Raw genomic sequence first — 19,552 nt, 5'->3', positions numbered from 1 at the left:
TCTTAATCTGGTGTGAAATTTAGTATCATGAGTACCGGCTTTTCATCTCAGACAAAGCTCTCGATAATACTGCATTTTTTCTTGCTTCCAGTGCAATGGACGATCAATTAGAATAGCCAGTACCTCTATGTTGACGAAGCAGTCTCGTGGTCGGAAGCAGACAAAAACTGTGCGTCTGTGGGTGCAAGCTTGGTGGTTATTGAAAACCAATCGGAAAATGACTACCTGCATGCTCAAAAGTACCCAGGCAGTCATTTCTGGATAGGTGCCAAAGGCACGACTAAAGAGTGGACTTTTACGACATCTGCCGGAAAGAATTTGCCTTTTTCACGTGAGATATTTTGTTAGTGCTCAAACAAGGATCTACTATAGATCGAAAATAAGTTATGGTTTGAAATATACACAAAATGAGCGCAAGCCCTTTACTTAGAAAAATAATTATTTCCTTGAAATCTCGACATTTTTATTTTATGAGCCAAACCTTACATAAAGGCGTTCAAGACCCACAGGTTTAATTTTTGTCTGTTTTGGTCTCTTTCGCATTTGAAACAAACTATTGAATTCCACAAGTAAAAAAGATTCTATCACCGCTACCGTGCAAATTTGAATGTAGGGGTCTGCACGATAGAGGAGGGCTTTTTTCTTGCGTGTTGCTGAAAGATTTGTAAAACTGCATAATAAACTCTCATCTGTTTATTTCAAATCATCACAAGCACAAACAAATCGACGAGATTATTGCAATCTTGAGCAATACTATCAATTGATTAACAAGTCTCGTAAATGAGCATGGAGAAATATTCTCAACTATTTTCAAGCATCTTTTCTCTGTGTCTGTTCTACAAGTGCAAGCAGCTGCATCAAGTAGGTATCACGTGGACATACAGGTGTCTATGGCAAGGTGCTCTCGGACATCCCTGGTGGGTAGTTAATACTATAGTTAGGTGGGCACGAGGGTTTAGGACAACATTTCCCTGGACGTGGCTGGAGGGAACAAACCTCTGGTAACTGCCAGTGGAGGCACCTGTAGAGACAGAAAGATATAAATTATGCTTTGAAAGATACACAAAATGAGCGCAAGTCCTTTACTTAGAAAAATAATTATTTCCTTGAAATCTCAACATTTTTACCTTAAGAGTCAAACCATACCTAAAAGCGTTCACGACCCACAGGTTTAATTTTTGTCTCTTTTTAGTCTCTTTCGCATTTGAAACAAACTATTGTACTCCACAAGTAAAAAAAAAGATTCCATCACCGCTATCGTACAAACGTGTATGTAGGGAAGGCATTTGGTTCTTTCGCAAACCGATACGCCCGCACGAAAACGAAGTAGATGCTCCAGCGCAGTAGACTACTGCAATCATACTGCAAACATGCTTCAAATCTGCTTCGATGTGGGAGCTAATTAGCATATTTGAAACATGCTTCTATCATGCTGCTAATCTACTGCATTAATGCTCCTCCTCTGTACAACCCTATGTAATTTTTGAAGTAGAATTGCAGTAGGCTATACTGCATTTCTACTGCAAATATGCTCCACACAACTACTGCGTTAATGCTTCTTTGCTACTTCGATACTACTGCATTTTCTTGCGGGCGTGGCTTATGATTTACAGTATGCTTGAATCCCAAAATATAATATTACCCCACAGTTCCCACAAAAAAAAAACAATCTTCATTCTCTATTAATAATTATTGACTTTAACTTTTCGCCAATTAAGATCTATACTTTTACGTGGTCCAACATTGTTGTAGGTAGTGCACTCGGAAAAGTTATTACCAGAAATGTTTAAGTTTGCCTTCAAATAAGTAGAGAACGAATTTTCATCATTCATACATTTTAATAGGATACGACAATGCGATTTTGTCAAATGCTGTATAACACTGATGAAAACAACTTTGCCTTACATGGCACTACACGTGTATAGGCCTGTAGCCCCATTCGTGCAGGTGCAACTGTACTTGCATCCATCTTTCCACGTTTCTCCCTGTTTGTATGTCTTGCCATTATAGAGACAGCCGGATGCTGATGAGGAATTTAAAAAAATATGCTTTATTATAAAGCAAATACCAACGAAAAATAATGATTATAAATTCCCAGTATTGTTTTCACTACAATCTAGAGACAGAACATAGAAGTCTATGAAGAAATCCAGAAAAAGGTGCGTCTCATTTGAAAATACCTGGGTAGGTCCCAGTGCCACTTCCGGCTCCAGTGCTTCCCCCCAAGTTGCATACTGGCTTCCTACAGCAAGAGTCGTTTGGATCTGGTTGCATTGAGCACTGTGGCGGGAATCCAGTAGTATCGTATTTGGGACATCTAAATTGAACAGAAGGAGAAATACCTTAATATGTTTTTTCCTCGTTTCTTTTATGTAAAAAATTATTTATATTAGCACAGAACTGACAGCTGTTCAAGTGCAGTAGATCTGGTTGAAATCCATTAAGACTGTTGTTATACATGTACTATTATTAACGTGTTAGCTCGAATTATAGCAAATTACCAAACAGCTGCACCTACTTATAGCTCATAGTTTATATCGTAGTAAAATACAACTATGAAGGGCTCACGGTTTAACCAACCCTCCTCCATTTCTTCAATTTAACTTGTTACCTTTCTGTACATCTGTAGAAGCCTGCTGACCCATCTACGCATTCGCAAATAATAATAGAGTAAACGTATTGAACAATTTCTAAATTTCAGTGCTTGAAACATTGTAAGCAATATCAGTTAACGACATTTTGTATGACGAAGGTGCCAGTATGTGTTAAAAAACCTATACGTCTAGCAAGTACAGTGCCTTGCTGCACGATTGATTTTTCATTTTGGTTTGATCAGTGATGCAAACATGCCATAACATATTAACCAAAGTGCATTTATTCTCTGTAAGCAGGAGTAAAATATGTAAATCAAATTGCATGATATTTTATACAATTTTATAAATATGCAACTCATGTCATGTGTCGAATTTCTTGCAACCGACTGAATCTGGTAAGAGATTAGAATATGGCATTATGTATAAAGATATATATATATAACTGAATGTCTGATGTTATACTACCGTTTTCCAAAATTCCGTGATTGCAAGAGTAACCAAAATGCAGCAGGCGAAACCTGCATACTCAGTAATGCCTAAAATGTTTTTATTGCCGAGAAAAAATTACAATGCATATAGGAAAGTTTGGCGTAGTCAAACGACATTTTATGGCGACAACAATCTCCAGAGCTTAATTACGCACATGTGCATTCTGCACATGCTCAATTGTGCCCTAGAGGGGTAATCTCCATTGAGGCACATGTTGCTACTTATACCATGGGGCATCACTGCCTGGCCTCATTTTGCTAGATTCATTCTGTTCACGCGCATGATACAATTAAGCTACAAGTTATCTCAAATCTTCAACTGAAATCTTCAGTTCAAAAAATTTCAGGTTAATTATACTGTTGTCCAGTGAATTTCTAATTGTACCCTAGTCTCACCTTCCTATTGATGTAGATTTGTAGACCTATTTTTTTAAGTCCTGTAATCCTTTAGTAAATGCCACACCATTTTGGTCTAGGTTTGAATGAGTCTGATAAACATCAATTCGGTTTTGTCAACCATTCACGTGCATAATTACGTTTCCGCCACCACTCCTTTAGGCCGGTGCCTTACAAGCTTTATTTCAGACAAAAAGCATAAATTAGGCCAAAATTTAATTAGCCCTTTTAGTAAATGAAAAGAGTAATATCCAAAATTAAATAAAAGGCGCATGGTGGTAGCGTTTCCAAAATTGTATGGTCTCTTTGAAAATAAATAAATAAATAAATAAATAAATAAATAAATAAGACAACAACAATAGTTATTTCAAAGGTACATAGGAAGTAAGTGTCTTGCAGCATTTTTAAATTATCAGACCAGCTTCGCACACGACACACATTTAATCCATACTCCAGAAAACAACCGAACAAAATAACCCTCTCGAGAAGCAGTGAAAAACGCTCCAAAACTGCATCTTTTTTCAAATTTCTGATCGTAAATTTGGGCTACTTATTTCCCCTCCAGTCCGTAAAGCACATACAATATCTAAGCAAATATCATTTTTGGGGAAATAACGTAACAAAATTCTGTGCTTTTTTAAAGTAAAGGCTGGTTTAGTGGCAATTGTTAGACATAAGTACTCGCTTTATTTGCATCTTTAAAAAGAGAAATTTTCATATCGCTTCACACGTGATGCGCCTTTAGCAGTATTTTATATGGAAGTCAGCCTTGTAAACTTGTGAGATCATTAAGGCAATTTCCCGTTTTAACTTGTGTTGCTGTGAACGTGCTTTACGAAGACTCTGAATTTACACGTGTCGATTAAAACGCTTAACTAATATTATTATAACCAAAAAGAGCGGAATGAAATTAATGTATAATGGCTTGCATCTTTTAAACATGAAAACAATATATTAACTGTCCACTCAATATTCATATTTAAAAGGCACTGGAACACCTCCTGAAAGCGAAATGATGAAATTAGAAGGCTAGCCAGCTGTCTCAGAATTTCAAACATTCTGTACCACTGTGATGTTTACTGAGTTTCTTCTGAATATTCTGAATCTTTTGCTACTCAGAAAATAATTTACGAAACATTAAGAAGTACTATATACAAACACTTTGAAATTATTTTGTCAATTTAAGATGAGGTTGTTCTTTGTATCTTAAGTTCATGACACTGAATAAACAAAAAAGCACAATATGGTTTCTAGCAAAAAAAAAAAAAAAAAAAAAAAAACGATAGTATATACGATTAATAGTTTTCATTACCACAGAAGTTACATGTCTTGGCGCAGTTTTCTTTTGCCCAGTCTTCATAAACTCCAGTGCAGGCCTCGTCACCATAGGCGGCGCAGTTGGAGAGTTTGTCGGCGCACGTGGACGGCCCACCTTTAAGAGATAATAATAGAGTAAACGTATTGAATAATTTCTCAGTTTCAGTGCTTGAAACATTGTAAGCAATATCAGTTAACGACATTTTGTATGACGAAGGTGCCAGTATATGTTAAAAAACCTATACGTCTAGCAAGTACAGTGCCTTGCTGCACGATTGATTTTTCATTTTGGTTTGATCAGTGATGCAAACATGCCATAACATATGAACCAAAGTGCATTTATGCTCTGTAAGCAGGAGTAAAATATGTAAATCAAATTGCATGATATTTTATACAATTTTATAATTATGCAACTCATGTCATGTGTCGAATTTCTTGCAACCGACTGAATCTGGTAAGGTATTAGAATATGGCAATTTGTATAAAGAAATATATCTGAATGTCTGATGTTATACTCCCGTTTTCCAAAATTCCGTGATTGCAAGAGTAACCAGAATGCAGTAGGCGAAACCAGTATATTAAGTAATGCCTAAAATGTTTTTATTGCTGAGAAAAAATTACACTACAAATAGGTAATTTTATATAATGAACGCATGTTGACCATTTGAGTTTGATAACTTCAGGTTTGGCCAAAATTACGGCACGAAAGTGGAATATGGTTAAACGCTCGGAGGGTTATACAGACAGAGGAAAAAATATTCCACTCCACTGTCATTGTCAATGTTAACTAGATTTCACCGGTAAAAATGTCAAATGTTTAGTTTTAATTTTCTCCAAAAATATCTTCAAATATAAAAACAGGCACTGAAGAAGGACCAACTTGGTGGAAAACAGATTTTAAAAGTGTTTAATGTAAAGACCATGGCCTAAAACAAAATGCACAACTTAATAAAGAATTTCATCTTTTAAATAAAATCATAGGGTTATACTGTTGTCCAGTGAATTCCGAATTGTACCCTAGTCTCACCTTCCTATTGATATAGATTTGTAGACCTACTTTTTTTAAATCTTGTAATCCTTTAGTAAATGCTAGACCATTTTGGTCTAGTTTTGAACGAGTGTGATAAACATCAATTCGGTTTTGCCAACCATTCGCGTGCATAAATACGTTCCTGCCACCACTCCTTTAGACCGGTGCCTTGCAAGCTTTATTTCAGACAGAAAGCATAAATTAGGCCAATATTTAACCAGCGCTTTTTAGTAAATGCAAAGAGTAATATCCAAAATTTTGAAAAAGGCACATGGTTTAAGCGTTTCCAAAATTGTATGGTCTCTTTGAAAAATAAATAAATAAATAAATAAATAAATAAATAAGACAACAACAATAGTTATTTCAAAGATAATACATAGGAAGTAAGAGTAAATGTCTTGCAGCATTTTTAAATTATCAGACCAGCTTCGTACACGACACAAATTTTATCCCCATACCAGAAACCAACCGAACAAAATTACCCTCTAGAGAAGCAGTAAAAAACGCTTCAAAACTGCATCTTTTTCAAATTTCTGATCGTAAATTTGGCCTACTTATTTCCCTTCCTGTCCGTAAAGCACATATAATATCTGAGCAAATATCATTTTTGGGGAAATAACGTAACAAAATTCTGTGCTCTTTTAAAGTAATGGCTGGTTTAGTGGCAATTGTTAGATATAAGTACTCTCTTTATCTGCATCTTTAAAAAGAGAAATTTTCATATCACTTCACACATGATGCGCCTTTAGCAGTATTTTATATGGAAGTCAGCCTTGTAAACTTGTGAGATCATTAAAGCAATTTCGTGGAACTTTGCAGCACTGAATCCGGGACTCTCTTTTAGGTACGCGCTTTGCAACCCCACAAATGAATATACGTGCATTTTTTGTTTGGATATTTGTTTTTATGCTATAACTTTACGAAATTTTAATAAAATTCAATATTGTCATATAATAACTAACACTATTCTTTTACTAGAGGGACCTTTCAAATAAAGCGAACACGATATTTGTGTTTGTCCTTTGCCGGTACTTATACTTTCCCTTGGGTTAATGAGGAGACATGAATGTTATATCACAGCACATGCGAGAAACTGAACAGCAGTAAAGCAGTAATAATTAATTTGAATTCCAGTCTGTGAACGTATAACAGAATATATATATATATATATATATATATATATATATATATATATATATATATATATTAAAATTAAAATAGCACGTGCATCAAATAATAATAATAATAATAATAATAATAATAATCTATTTCTGTATATTTTACATGAATACTGTATAATGAGTTACTCTAACATAAGTTAAATTTCCATTAATTTACATGTAAATGTTACACATGTTTAAAGACGTTTCACATAAACATACGGTATAACAATACTCACCACCTGGTAGAGGCGGAGTCGGCATAGGAGGCACTGGAACACCTCCTGAAAGCGAAGCGATGATATTAGAAGGCTAGCCAGCTGTCTCAGAATTTCAAACATCCTGTACCACTGTGATGTTTACTGAGTTTCTTCTGAATATTCTGAATCTTTTGCTACTCAAAAAATCATTTACGAAGCATTAAGAAGTACTATATACAAACAGCTTGAAATTATTTTGTCAATTTCAGATGAGGTTGTTCTTTGTATCTTAAGTTCATGACACTGAATAAACAAAAAAACACAATATGGTTTCTAGCAAAAAAAAAATAATTAATAAAAAAAACGATACTATATACGATTAATTGTTTTCATTACCACAGAAGTTACATGTCTTGGGGCAGTTTTCTTTTGCCCAGGCTTCAAAAACTCCAGTGCAGGCATCGTCACCATACGCGGCGCAGTTGGAGAGTGTGTCGGCGCACGTGGACGACCCCCCTTTAGAAAATAATAATAGAGTAAACGTATTGAACAATTTCTAAATTACAGTGCTTGAAACACTGTAAGCAGTATTAGTTAATTACATTTTGTATGACGAAGAACCATAATGTTACAAAACCTGTACATCTAGCATTGATTTTTCATTTTGGCTTGACCAGTGATGCAAAATACCATAACGTATGAACCAAAGTGCATTTATGCTCTGTAAGCAAGAGCTAAATATTTAAATTGAATTGCATGAAATTTTATACAATTTTATAATTATGCAATTCATGTCATGTGTAGAATTTCTTGCAACCGACTGAATATGGTAAGAGATTAGAATATGGCAATTTGTATAAAGAAATATATCTGAATGTCTGATGTTATACTCCCGTTTTCCAAAATTCCGTGATTGCAAGAGTAACCAGAATGCAGTAGGCGAAACCAGTATATTAAGTAATGCCTAAAATGTTTTTATTGCTGAGAAAAAAATTACACTGCATATAGGTATTTTATATAATGAACGCATGTTGACCATTTGAGTTTGTTAACTTCAGGTTTGGCCAAAATTACGCCACGAAAGTGAAATATGGTTAAACGCTCGGAGTCTTCACTTGGTTATACAGACAGAGGAAAAAACATTCCACTCCACTGTCATTGTCAATGTTAACTAGATTTGACCGGTTAAAATGTCAAATGTTTAGTTTTAAGTTTCTCCAAAAATATCTTCAAATATAAAAACTGGCACTGAAGAAGGACCAACTTGGTGGAAAACAGATTTTAAAAGTGTTTAAAGTAAAGACCATGGCGTAAAACAAGATGCACAACTTAATTAAGAATTCCATCTTTTAAATAAAGTCATAGGGTTATACTGTTGTCCAGTGAATTTCTAATTGTACCCTAGTCTCACCTTCCTATTGCTATAGATTTGTAGACCTATTTTTTAAATCCTGTAATCCTTTAGTAAATGCTACGCCATTTTGGTCTAGGTTTGAATGAGTGTGATAAACATCAATTCGGTTTTGTCAACCATTCACGTGCATAATTTCGTTCCTGCCACCACTCCTTTACGCCGGTGCCTTACAAGCTTTATTTCAGACAAAAAGCATAAATTAGGCCAACATTTAATTAGACGTTTTAGTAAATGCAAAGAGTAATATCCAAAATTAAATGAAATGCGCATGGTGGTAGCGTTTCCAAAATTGTATGGTCTCTTTGAAAATAAATAAATAAATAAATAAGACAACAACAATAGTTATTTCAAAGGTACATAGGAAGTAAGAGTAAATGTCTTGCAGCATTTTTAAATTATCAGACCAGCTTCGTACACGACACAAATTTAATCCATACACCAGAAAACAACCGAACAAAATAACCCTCTAGAGAAGCAGTGAAAAACACTCCAAAACTGCATCTTTTTTCAAATTTCTGGTCGTAAATTTGGCCTATTTATTTCCCCTCCAGTCCGTAAAGCACATATAATATCTGAGCAAATATCATTTTTGGGGAAATAACTTAACAAAATTTTGTGCTCTTTTAAAGTAAAGGCTGGTTTAGTGGAAATTATTAGACATAAGTACTCGCTTTATTTGCATCTTTAAAAAGAGAAATTTTCATATCACTTCACACTTGATGCGCCTTTAGCAGTATTTTATATGGAAGTCAGCCTTGTAAACTTGTGAGATCATTAAGGCAATTTCCGGTTTTAACTTGTGTTGCTGTGAACGTGCTTTACGAAGACTCTGAATTTACACGTGTCGATTAAAACGCTTAACTAATATTATTATAACCAAAAAGAGCGGAATGAAATTAATGTATAATGGCTTGCATCTTTTAAACATGAAAACAATATATTAACTGTCCACTCAATATTCATATTTAAAAGGCACTGGAACACCTCCTGAAAGCGAAATGATGAAATTAGAAGGCTAGCCAGCTGTCTCAGAATTTCAAACATTCTGTACCACTGTGATGTTTACTGAGTTTCTTCTGAATATTCTGAATCTTTTGCTACTCAGAAAATAATTTACGAAACATTAAGAAGTACTATATACAAACACTTTGAAATTATTTTGTCAATTTAAGATGAGGTTGTTCTTTGTATCTTAAGTTCATGACACTGAATAAACAAAAAAGCACAATATGGTTTCTAGCAAAAAAAAAAAAAAAAAAAAAAAAAAAAAAAAACGATAGTATATACGATTAATAGTTTTCATTACCACAGAAGTTACATGTCTTGGCGCAGTTTTCTTTTGCCCAGTCTTCATAAACTCCAGTGCAGGCCTCGTCACCATAGGCGGCGCAGTTGGAGAGTTTGTCGGCGCACGTGGACGGCCCACCTTTAAGAGATAATAATAGAGTAAACGTATTGAATAATTTCTCAGTTTCAGTGCTTGAAACATTGTAAGCAATATCAGTTAACGACATTTTGTATGACGAAGGTGCCAGTATATGTTAAAAAACCTATACGTCTAGCAAGTACAGTGCCTTGCTGCACGATTGATTTTTCATTTTGGTTTGATCAGTGATGCAAACATGCCATAACATATGAACCAAAGTGCATTTATGCTCTGTAAGCAGGAGTAAAATATGTAAATCAAATTGCATGATATTTTATACAATTTTATAATTATGCAACTCATGTCATGTGTCGAATTTCTTGCAACCGACTGAATCTGGTAAGGTATTAGAATATGGCAATTTGTATAAAGAAATATATCTGAATGTCTGATGTTATACTCCCGTTTTCCAAAATTCCGTGATTGCAAGAGTAACCAGAATGCAGTAGGCGAAACCAGTATATTAAGTAATGCCTAAAATGTTTTTATTGCTGAGAAAAAATTACACTACAAATAGGTAATTTTATATAATGAACGCATGTTGACCATTTGAGTTTGATAACTTCAGGTTTGGCCAAAATTACGGCACGAAAGTGGAATATGGTTAAACGCTCGGAGGGTTATACAGACAGAGGAAAAAATATTCCACTCCACTGTCATTGTCAATGTTAACTAGATTTCACCGGTAAAAATGTCAAATGTTTAGTTTTAATTTTCTCCAAAAATATCTTCAAATATAAAAACAGGCACTGAAGAAGGACCAACTTGGTGGAAAACAGATTTTAAAAGTGTTTAATGTAAAGACCATGGCCTAAAACAAAATGCACAACTTAATAAAGAATTTCATCTTTTAAATAAAATCATAGGGTTATACTGTTGTCCAGTGAATTCCGAATTGTACCCTAGTCTCACCTTCCTATTGATATAGATTTGTAGACCTACTTTTTTTAAATCTTGTAATCCTTTAGTAAATGCTAGACCATTTTGGTCTAGTTTTGAACGAGTGTGATAAACATCAATTCGGTTTTGCCAACCATTCGCGTGCATAAATACGTTCCTGCCACCACTCCTTTAGACCGGTGCCTTGCAAGCTTTATTTCAGACAGAAAGCATAAATTAGGCCAATATTTAACCAGCGCTTTTTAGTAAATGCAAAGAGTAATATCCAAAATTTTGAAAAAGGCACATGGTTTAAGCGTTTCCAAAATTGTATGGTCTCTTTGAAAAATAAATAAATAAATAAATAAATAAATAAATAAGACAACAACAATAGTTATTTCAAAGATAATACATAGGAAGTAAGAGTAAATGTCTTGCAGCATTTTTAAATTATCAGACCAGCTTCGTACACGACACAAATTTTATCCACATACCAGAAACCAACCGAACAAAATTACCCTCTAGAGAAGCAGTAAAAAACGCTTCAAAACTGCATCTTTTTCAAATTTCTGATCGTAAATTTGGCCTACTTATTTCCCTTCCTGTCCGTAAAGCACATATAATATCTGAGCAAATATCATTTTTGGGGAAATAACGTAACAAAATTCTGTGCTCTTTTAAAGTAATGGCTGGTTTAGTGGCAATTGTTAGATATAAGTACTCTCTTTATCTGCATCTTTAACGTGATGCGCCTTTAGCAGTATTTTATATGGAAGTCAGCCTTGTAAACTTGTGAGATCATTAAGGCAATTTCGTGGAACTTTGCAGCACTGAATCCGGGACTCTCTTTTAGGTACGCGCTTTGCAACCCCACAAATGAATATACGTGCATTTTTTGTTTGGATATTTGTTTTTATGCTATAACTTTACGTAATTTTAATAAAATTCAATATTGTCATATAATAACTAACACTATTCTTTTACTAGAGGGACCTTTCAAATAAAGCGGCCGCTACCGGCCACATTTCGAACACCATATTTGTCCTTTACCGGTACTTATACTTTCGCTTGGGTTAATGAGGAGACATGAATGTTATATCACAGCACATGCGAGAAACTAAACAGCAGTAAAGCAGTAATAATTAATTAGAATTCCAGTCTGTGAACGTATAACAGAATGTTTATATATATATATATATATATATATATATATATATATATATATATATATATATATATACTGTATATTTTACATGAATGCTGTATAAAGAGTTAACCTAACATAAGTTAAATTTCCATTAATTTACATGTTAATGTTACACATGTTTAAAGACGTTTCACATAAACATACGGTATAACAATACTCACCACCTGGCAGAGGCGGAGTCGGCATAGGAGGCACTGGAACACCTCCTGAAACCAAAACGATGAAATTAGAAGACTAGCTAGCTGTCTCAGAATTTCAAACATTCTATGCCATTGTGATTTTACTAAGTTTCTTCTGAATATTCTGAATCTTTTGCTACTCAGAAAATCATTTACGAAGCATTAAGAAGTACTATATACAAACAGCTTGAAATTATTTTGTCAATTTAAGATGAGGTTTTTCTTTGTATCTTAAGTTCATGACACTGAATAAACAAAAAAGCACAATATGGTTTCTAGCAAAAAAAATAAATAAATAAAAAAATAAAAAACCGATACTATATACGATTAATTGTTTTCATACCACAGAAGTTACATGTCTTGGCGCAGTTTTCTTTTGCCCAGGCTTCATAAACCCCAGTGCAGGCATCGTCACCATAGGCGGCGCAGTTGGAGAGTTTGTCGGCGCACGTGGACGACCCCCCTTTAGAAAATAATAATAGAGTAAACGTATTGAACAATTTCTAAAATACAGTGCTTGAAACATTGTAAGCAATATCAGTTAATTACATTTTGTATGACGAAGGTGCCAGTATATGTTACAATACCTGTACATCTAGCAAGTACAGTGCTTTGCTGCACGATTTATTTTTCATTTTGGATATTAGATTATGGCATTAGGTATAAAGATATATATCTGAATGTCTTATGTTATACTCCCGTTTTCCAAAATTCCGTGATTACAAGTGTAACCAGAATGCAGTAGGCGAAACCAGTATACTAAGTAATGCCTAAAATGTTTTTATTGCTGAGAAAAAAATTACACTGCATATAGGTATTTTATATAATGTTGACCATTTGAGTTTGTTAACTTCAGGTTTGGCCAAAATTACGGCACGAAAGTGGAATATGGTTAAACGCTCGGTGTCTTCACTTGGTTTTTACAGACAGAGTCACAGAGGAAAAAAATATTCCACTCCACTGTCATTGTCAATGTTAACTAGATTTCACCGGTTAAAATGTCAAATGTTTAGTTTTAAGTTTCCCCAGAAATATCCTCAAATATAAAAACAGGCACTGATGAAGGAACAACTTGGTGGAAAACAGATTTTAAAATTTGTCCTGAAATTTTCCTCCTGAAATTTCACAAGTATTTACTGTGTTTAATCGGGAATGGCGGCATCGGGGTTTGGCATGGTATATGCAGCCGGTTTTAATTTCCCAAGTGAAGTCTTGTCCCTTGCGAATTTTAAGGTAAAAGCAGAAATATTAACTTCAGACACGTTGTAAGTTTACTTTTATTAAATAATTTTTTATCGTTTTTAAGGTCTAAATTGAAAAAGATAAGAAGTTATTCAGTATAAAAATATGACATTGGAATAATTTTCTCGACAATGCGGTCTAGCCCTGGCAGTTCCCTAACGCTTCTTCTCGGCCGCTCAGTTAAAGAAAACGGACAGGTGTGTCAACGGGAATAATGCCCAGTCTGATCCGTTAAGAGTGTACAGGTACAGTGTAGAAACGTGTTTCGACGTTCCACACGATATCCTAGAATGAATGTACAACAATTGCTTTCAACTAAATTCGACACATTTAATATATCACTGAATCACTTGTGAAATTAGCAGTTGCAGTATGTGTAAATAGACGTACATGTAGACTAAAATTTGTTCAATTTAAATACCCGACACCCATTCCCATGCCTGAGTTGTGCCAGGTAACACTGAAATACCTCATGGGAAGGTGACACGTGCGTCTTGAGTGTACAAAGTGTATCGGTGATATCGGCTTTAGGCCATATGCTCTACCTGCACAAGGGACACACCAGTAGTGTCCTGTATGTTTTACTAGTCTTACATTGCCACCTTGATAAATATTTGTACTAATTGACCCCTACTTCTTGCCCAGATATTGTCATCCTCGGTGTATAAGGGAGAGCACGTGTTTTATAATATGAAGCCAAAAGATCCAGGATTCTCCTAAGGGTGGGGCACGGTGATCAAATAACTACAGTGTACTTCCCTTCTTTCCACAAATATAAAACAGTACCGGTAGAAGACAGATTATCAATAAGATTGTCCATGGTTTCTGGCAACTGGAGTAACTAATAATTAGTGCTAGAAATTACTTACTTTGGAGCACAAATTACTGCATTTTGTTCCAAAGTAAATTATTTATATCACTATAGTCATTAATTAAAGAAGATAAGTTTACCATGACATGTAGGAAGCAGGAATGGTACAATGTTTGATTTTGATTTGTCTTGATCGACTCTCGTTTTGAGAGGTGAACGAAGGGGAGGAAGGGGGAACCCCGATTCACAATTGTATACAGGCACAGTCGGTGATTTGCGGACTAAGCCTTTAAAGGTACACACGAACCGAGCATCGGTGGGGTGTGGGTTCCCATTAACACATAAAAACCACTTCTTCTAGTTTCTTATACAAGTCAAATAAATTCGACATGCGAAGGGATAAACTGAATAGGTCACTCGATCAGCCGTTAACGTTCTTTTCGTTACTCGCTGCTTAAAGATCTTATCTGCACGATATGCCTTTAATAATATAACTTTGAAACATTTTGGGTATTATATATTTCATTAAAATATATTTCAACTATTCAAAACCTACTGCAAAATCCACAGAAGAATTTGCAGTTATCTGCGCTCCACTCTGGGAATTGGATGCAGACATCATTTGCGTATCTAGAACAATCCGTTTTGTCCCTACAGGATTGCACTGGACGAGCAGTTGTCGTAGACGTCGTTGAAGATGTTGTTGTCGTTGTAATCACCGATGTAGTAGCAGATGGTTTTGTGGTCGTAGTATGTCTAGTACAGTTGCCATAAAGCTGTCGTGAATAAAAACAGACGAATGGAGTATAGACATTGGATTCAGTACCTAAAATAAGTATCTTTTTCGATTTCAGAAAAACGCCTAAATATGTAGAGTATACTATTTCCTCTATTAAAATACTATTTTTTTCATTGTATTCGCACATAGTTACACTGAAAATTCCCAGTTATTTATAACCTAACCTTCAGCAATATTTCTCTACCTAAGGCTACCGTAGTGTACGCTTAACATACATGTATTACGTGGGCTACTTCCTCAGTCAACAACAGATGTACCACGGGAAAACAGCTTCATTTGATCTGTCATTACTTATACTGAAAACATATTCACAGTTGTGAACAACTCCACCGGTAGATGACATCTAAACGAAACCGTCAGAAGGATGCCGACAAAGGTACACTGAGAATAAAATCGGAGTCCAAGTGACTCAAAACTTGGAGTCTAACAGTGGTGCCTAAAATAACTCCCAAATGGAGTCAAGCTGACTCCGATGGAGTCACGCCATCCCAGACCCCACAAGAGGATCACAATTGACTCCGTTCATACATCCCTTCATTTATCTCTACAAAAGAGTCACCATGACCCCATATTAAGGATTTTTGACTCCTTGGCACATTATGAAAACAACAAAATAATTTACTTTAAGGAAAAAGCTTTAATCACTGAAACATAAAGATAAATACAAACAAGAAAACACGTTTTAATAATAAAAACCGATGCCTATTAACACCCACTGTGGCAAAGCAAATTGCCTGGCTGACAGCACCTCAGTTCCTAATTATCATTATTCTGTATACTTATTACAAGGCTAGGGGTGTCATAATGCCGTACTACTTACAGTAAAATTACTAGTACTATGCTATTTGTCTATGGCGTGATATTTGCTGGGACACACACAAATATGAAATATGGACAATCTGGTGGTCCCCATCTTCGTATACCAAAATAAGTCATACAATGTTGCAAATTTTACAAAACCATGACAGCATAGCATGCAATATAAAGGGGTGGGAGTAAACTTAACATATACAAAATGCCTTTGTTAAAATATTGTTTCAAACATTAAATTGTAATTCAATTGTAATTCAAATGCCCTGTGGCTAATAAAAGCAAACATACCCAAACTTTTTTAGACAATTTTTACACAATTTGAATCAATTAAAAGTATGAAATTAGCCATCTACAACTGTTGAAAAAAATTGTCATCAAAACACTAATTTTGACCTTGGGGGGGGGAATGTCATATAAACATACAGCTTAGTCAATAGTGTATGAAATTTCCCCCAAAACTGTTGTTATTTTAAGGCCATGTACTCCAGTAAGTAAAAGGTGCAATTTCGGCACTACCTTCACCTTGTCTTGGTAGTCAACAATAACTTTTTGGATGAATATCAGTGTTGCACTCATGTTTGTAGGATTAACTAGATTAAAAACGAAATATGTCGCCAATAATAGGCCTGCAATTTCAATAAAAGACTTAGAACTCCTAATGACCACATGTTCAGCCCTTACAGAGTAGGTGCCCTCCATGAAGTTCCCAGAATATGTAATAACCGGAGATGCCACTGGTTCTTCCTCAAATACTGATTCCTCCTTAACCAGAAGATGGTAATGCTCTTTCAACTGATGTACAAATAGCCTACACACCAGACCGTATCTAAAATATATTAAAGAGAAAAAATCTGATGAAATACAGAACAAAACCAAAACGCTGTGAACCCGTAACCACTAAACTGATGCATTATCATTTAGTTACCAGTTTTCGCTAAAATTCAAAATGACCTACATGTGATTTTTACATATTATACTTATACAAAGAATGAACGCATATGATGTTGAAACAGCAATAACAAATAACATGTAAAACTGGAAATAAATAGCATGACATAGCAAATATGTCACTGTGAGCATCCACCGTACCTACCCTGTGACATGCATTGGCATTGGCGGGTCAAACCTACAACCTGGAAACAAAACCTTTTGACCAATGGCGGTGAAAACTGTTCTGTCCACGCCGTCTGCTGATCACCGTCACACTGAAAGAGGCTTACTGAACAGAGCGCGAAAAGAGTCAATGAAAGGGGTCAGCCAGACTCTGGCCCCAAGAATTTGACTCTGATTTTAGAGTCAGATTGACTCCATGAGAGCCAAGGGGGGATTGACTCGGATAAGAGAGTCTAAAGACTCTGGTCCTGGGGTAATTTGACACTAATAGCCTATAGGAGCCAAATTAACTCCATGAGGTTCAAAGGGTGCTGGACTGTGACTAGAGAGCCAAATGACTCCAATTTTATTCTCAGTGTAGGTTCGAAGCGGTTTTTATTCAGTATAATATATATATATATATATATATATATATATATATCATGTAATGAATACAGTGAAAAATGGAAGCACACGCATACCTTAAGCAGGTGTTCCTTTACTGCCTTCTGATACCCAATGTCCACTAACAACTGTATATCCACGCCGGTGGTCTGTCGTCTACCAACAACCACATTAGATGAAGAAACAGGGGGGAACCCAAAATTTTCATATCCTTTACACTCGGCTCTCAATCTGTCCATCGCCAGCGCATTACGGGCTAGCAGATCAGATAGTTCTAGACGCAGTTGAGAGTCATCCCCAGACGCTGTGTGTAGCGGTGAAAGAACCGAAACTAAGGCGCCTATAAAGCACGTACGAATGTACGAAGTCCTCATACTTTAAACATACTTACCAAAATGATATGATGTCGTGTCCGACATAAAGACCAAAAAGATATCTCATGAGGTCATATGACGTAACGTGTTGTGGTCCAATAGTTCTCGAGTAATGTGACAACCTATTTGTATAACGCCGAGGAAAAGAAATTAATTATACAATTATAGGCAATTTAAGTTTGGGTCCACGTGAGATAAGAAATTAGTATATAAGCGATGAGAATCGATACCTTGGGGGAAAGAAAAGGAGAGAGAGGAGGAGAGAGTAGAGGAGGGGACTGGGAGAGATGGAGCACGGAGCAGACGTGATTTCGGAAAGTTAGGAGTTGGAGACTTTCCTTAGAATTAGTAGCTACCCAGCATCGACGAATAAATCGTTTAACTGGTCATAATGTGGATTAATTTTTTGCGTGACCCTATGTAAATCTGACACGAACCGTGGAATCTTAATACCCCCATCAACTAGAGGCGGAATGAGCAAGAATGCCGTCGGAAAAACAATTCTTTGTGCGTTCCTGGATATTCGAAGAGCATTCTAAAAATTCCGAGTACATTCCAAATATTTTTACCCATTCTTGTGGCCGCCCCGAATGTTTTGCTCATGTTAAAAAATTTCGAAGTGCATTCCAAGTGGAAAATTACCGAATATGGCATTTGAATAGTATTCAAACCGTACTATGGCTGCATTCTATACATTCTCACGGCATTCCGACAGCATTCGAAACATTCTGATCACATTCCAGGGAGAACCGAAATGGCAAGACACTTCAAATCCTGCTAGAAAGAGCCGGAATGCAAGTCGAACGCATCTCGATCCTATTTCAGCCAGTAATCAAACAACACTTGTGCGGCATTCGAAGTGTATTCTAAATATTCTGACCTCATTCTGACAGCATTATTGATATTCTTAGTTTTCCAACTACATTCGAGCTGCATTTGAGAGCTAATTCAGCCAAAATGTGCACGAATCATTCCAGGCGGATTCAAGTGCATTCTGAGTATTCCAACGGCATTCTTACAAGAATTTAGGTCAATTTGAAATCTCTTCCCGATCAGTGTTGTAGGAATTTTTAAATTTAGTCATTCCGGCTGGTTCTGCTTGATTCCTGCTGATTCCGAATAAGTGTGACGGGGGGTTTAAGCCGGTGTAACGTGACACAGAGTCCGTCGAAACATAGAGTCCTACGGACCCCTGGTTTCTGAAACAGGGAGTACTTATTAAAATTTAGGGTCCCTCTAGTGTGACAAAGAGTCCGTGTAATAGAGGGTCCCCCGGACTCTCTATTACACGGACTTTCTGTCACGTTATAACTATAGCAAAACTCAGAGTCCGTGCTTGTCCTCTAATTTAAATATTTATAAATGTATTAAGTGTTCATAAACATAGTCATCGATATTCATATTGTATTACTAATGAACACGAAAAGGCGTTGACAATAAGAGTTAAGGTGTTTCGGATTTTCGGCACAGCTTCCAATTCGTGGTACAGTGGCAGAGATGCAAGGATGGAATAGAGGCTGTCCAGCAGCTGATATGGATATGGTGAGTAAACAGGTTCGTATCACACAGAAGCCCCTTTAGTCTTCTATAAACAAATTCTTTAACTAAAATTGGTCCTTTTTATCGATATCCCAATGTTATTTTTTATTTTATCATGATATTTAGTGAATACACTTTGATGGGCAAGCTCATTTTACGCTTGGTGTATAATACTGCATTCACTAGA

General features: G+C 35.7%; 2 protein-coding genes across 8 annotated transcripts in view; both read right to left on the bottom strand.

The window, feature by feature from the left end:
- Nucleotides 1-17,899, bottom strand: part of LOC106176982 (uncharacterized) — a 46,747-nt gene extending 28,848 nt beyond the window's left edge. For 2 of the 7 annotated variants that reach the window (XM_087011135.1, XM_087011136.1), the window contains exons 1-8: nt 17,530-17,878; nt 14,900-15,119; nt 12,634-12,753; nt 12,273-12,317; nt 9,906-10,025; nt 7,582-7,701; nt 7,225-7,269; nt 4,791-4,910 (exon numbers count right to left, since the gene is read on the bottom strand). In XM_087011135.1, coding sequence (XP_086867261.1) covers nt 4,791-4,910; nt 7,225-7,269; nt 7,582-7,701; nt 9,906-10,025; nt 12,273-12,317; nt 12,634-12,753; nt 14,900-15,119; nt 17,530-17,826 — 1,087 coding nt within the window. In that variant the 5' untranslated portion in view covers nt 17,827-17,878. Of the gene's footprint in view, nt 1-4,790; nt 4,911-7,224; nt 7,270-7,581; nt 7,702-9,905; nt 10,026-12,272; nt 12,318-12,633; nt 12,754-14,899; nt 15,120-16,636; nt 16,782-17,048; nt 17,143-17,529 lie in introns of those variants that run through there. The other 5 variants (XM_087011141.1, XM_087011139.1, XM_087011142.1 and 2 more) reach the window with 5 other exon arrangements.
- Nucleotides 679-2,653, bottom strand: LOC147762540 (CCN family member 3-like). The gene is made up of 4 exons (XM_087011147.1): nt 2,612-2,653; nt 2,181-2,317; nt 1,906-2,023; nt 679-1,021 (listed from the first exon to the last, which is right to left on the bottom strand). Exons 2-4 carry the CDS (start codon nt 2,272-2,274, stop codon nt 889-891), a joined length of 345 nt encoding a protein of 114 aa, XP_086867273.1. The 5' UTR covers nt 2,275-2,317; nt 2,612-2,653; the 3' UTR covers nt 679-888.
- Nucleotides 17,900-19,552: the final 1,653 nt, after the last annotated feature.

The sequence above is a fragment of the Lingula anatina genome, chromosome 4, assembly GCF_051362555.1.
Source record: "Lingula anatina isolate TDL-2025a chromosome 4, LinAna3.0, whole genome shotgun sequence".
NCBI classification, from domain to species: Eukaryota; Metazoa; Brachiopoda; class Lingulata; order Lingulida; family Lingulidae; genus Lingula; species Lingula anatina.
The sequence above is the reverse complement of the archived record's forward strand: the minus strand, read 5'-3'. Positions and strand labels throughout refer to the sequence as shown.

Bases quoted from the DNA above. Each gene is read 5' to 3' on its own strand.
- LOC147762540 (XM_087011147.1), bottom strand. From the start codon at position 2,274: ATGCAACCAGATCCAAACGACTCTTGCTGTAGGAAGCCAGTATGCAAC. The intron at 2,024-2,180 runs GTATTTTCAAAT...ATTCCTCATCAG, and splicing joins TGGCACTGGGACCTACCCAG to CATCCGGCTGTCTCTATAAT. The intron at 1,022-1,905 runs GTAAGGCAAAGT...CTGTCTCTACAG, and splicing joins CTATACACGTGTAGTGCCAT to GTGCCTCCACTGGCAGTTAC.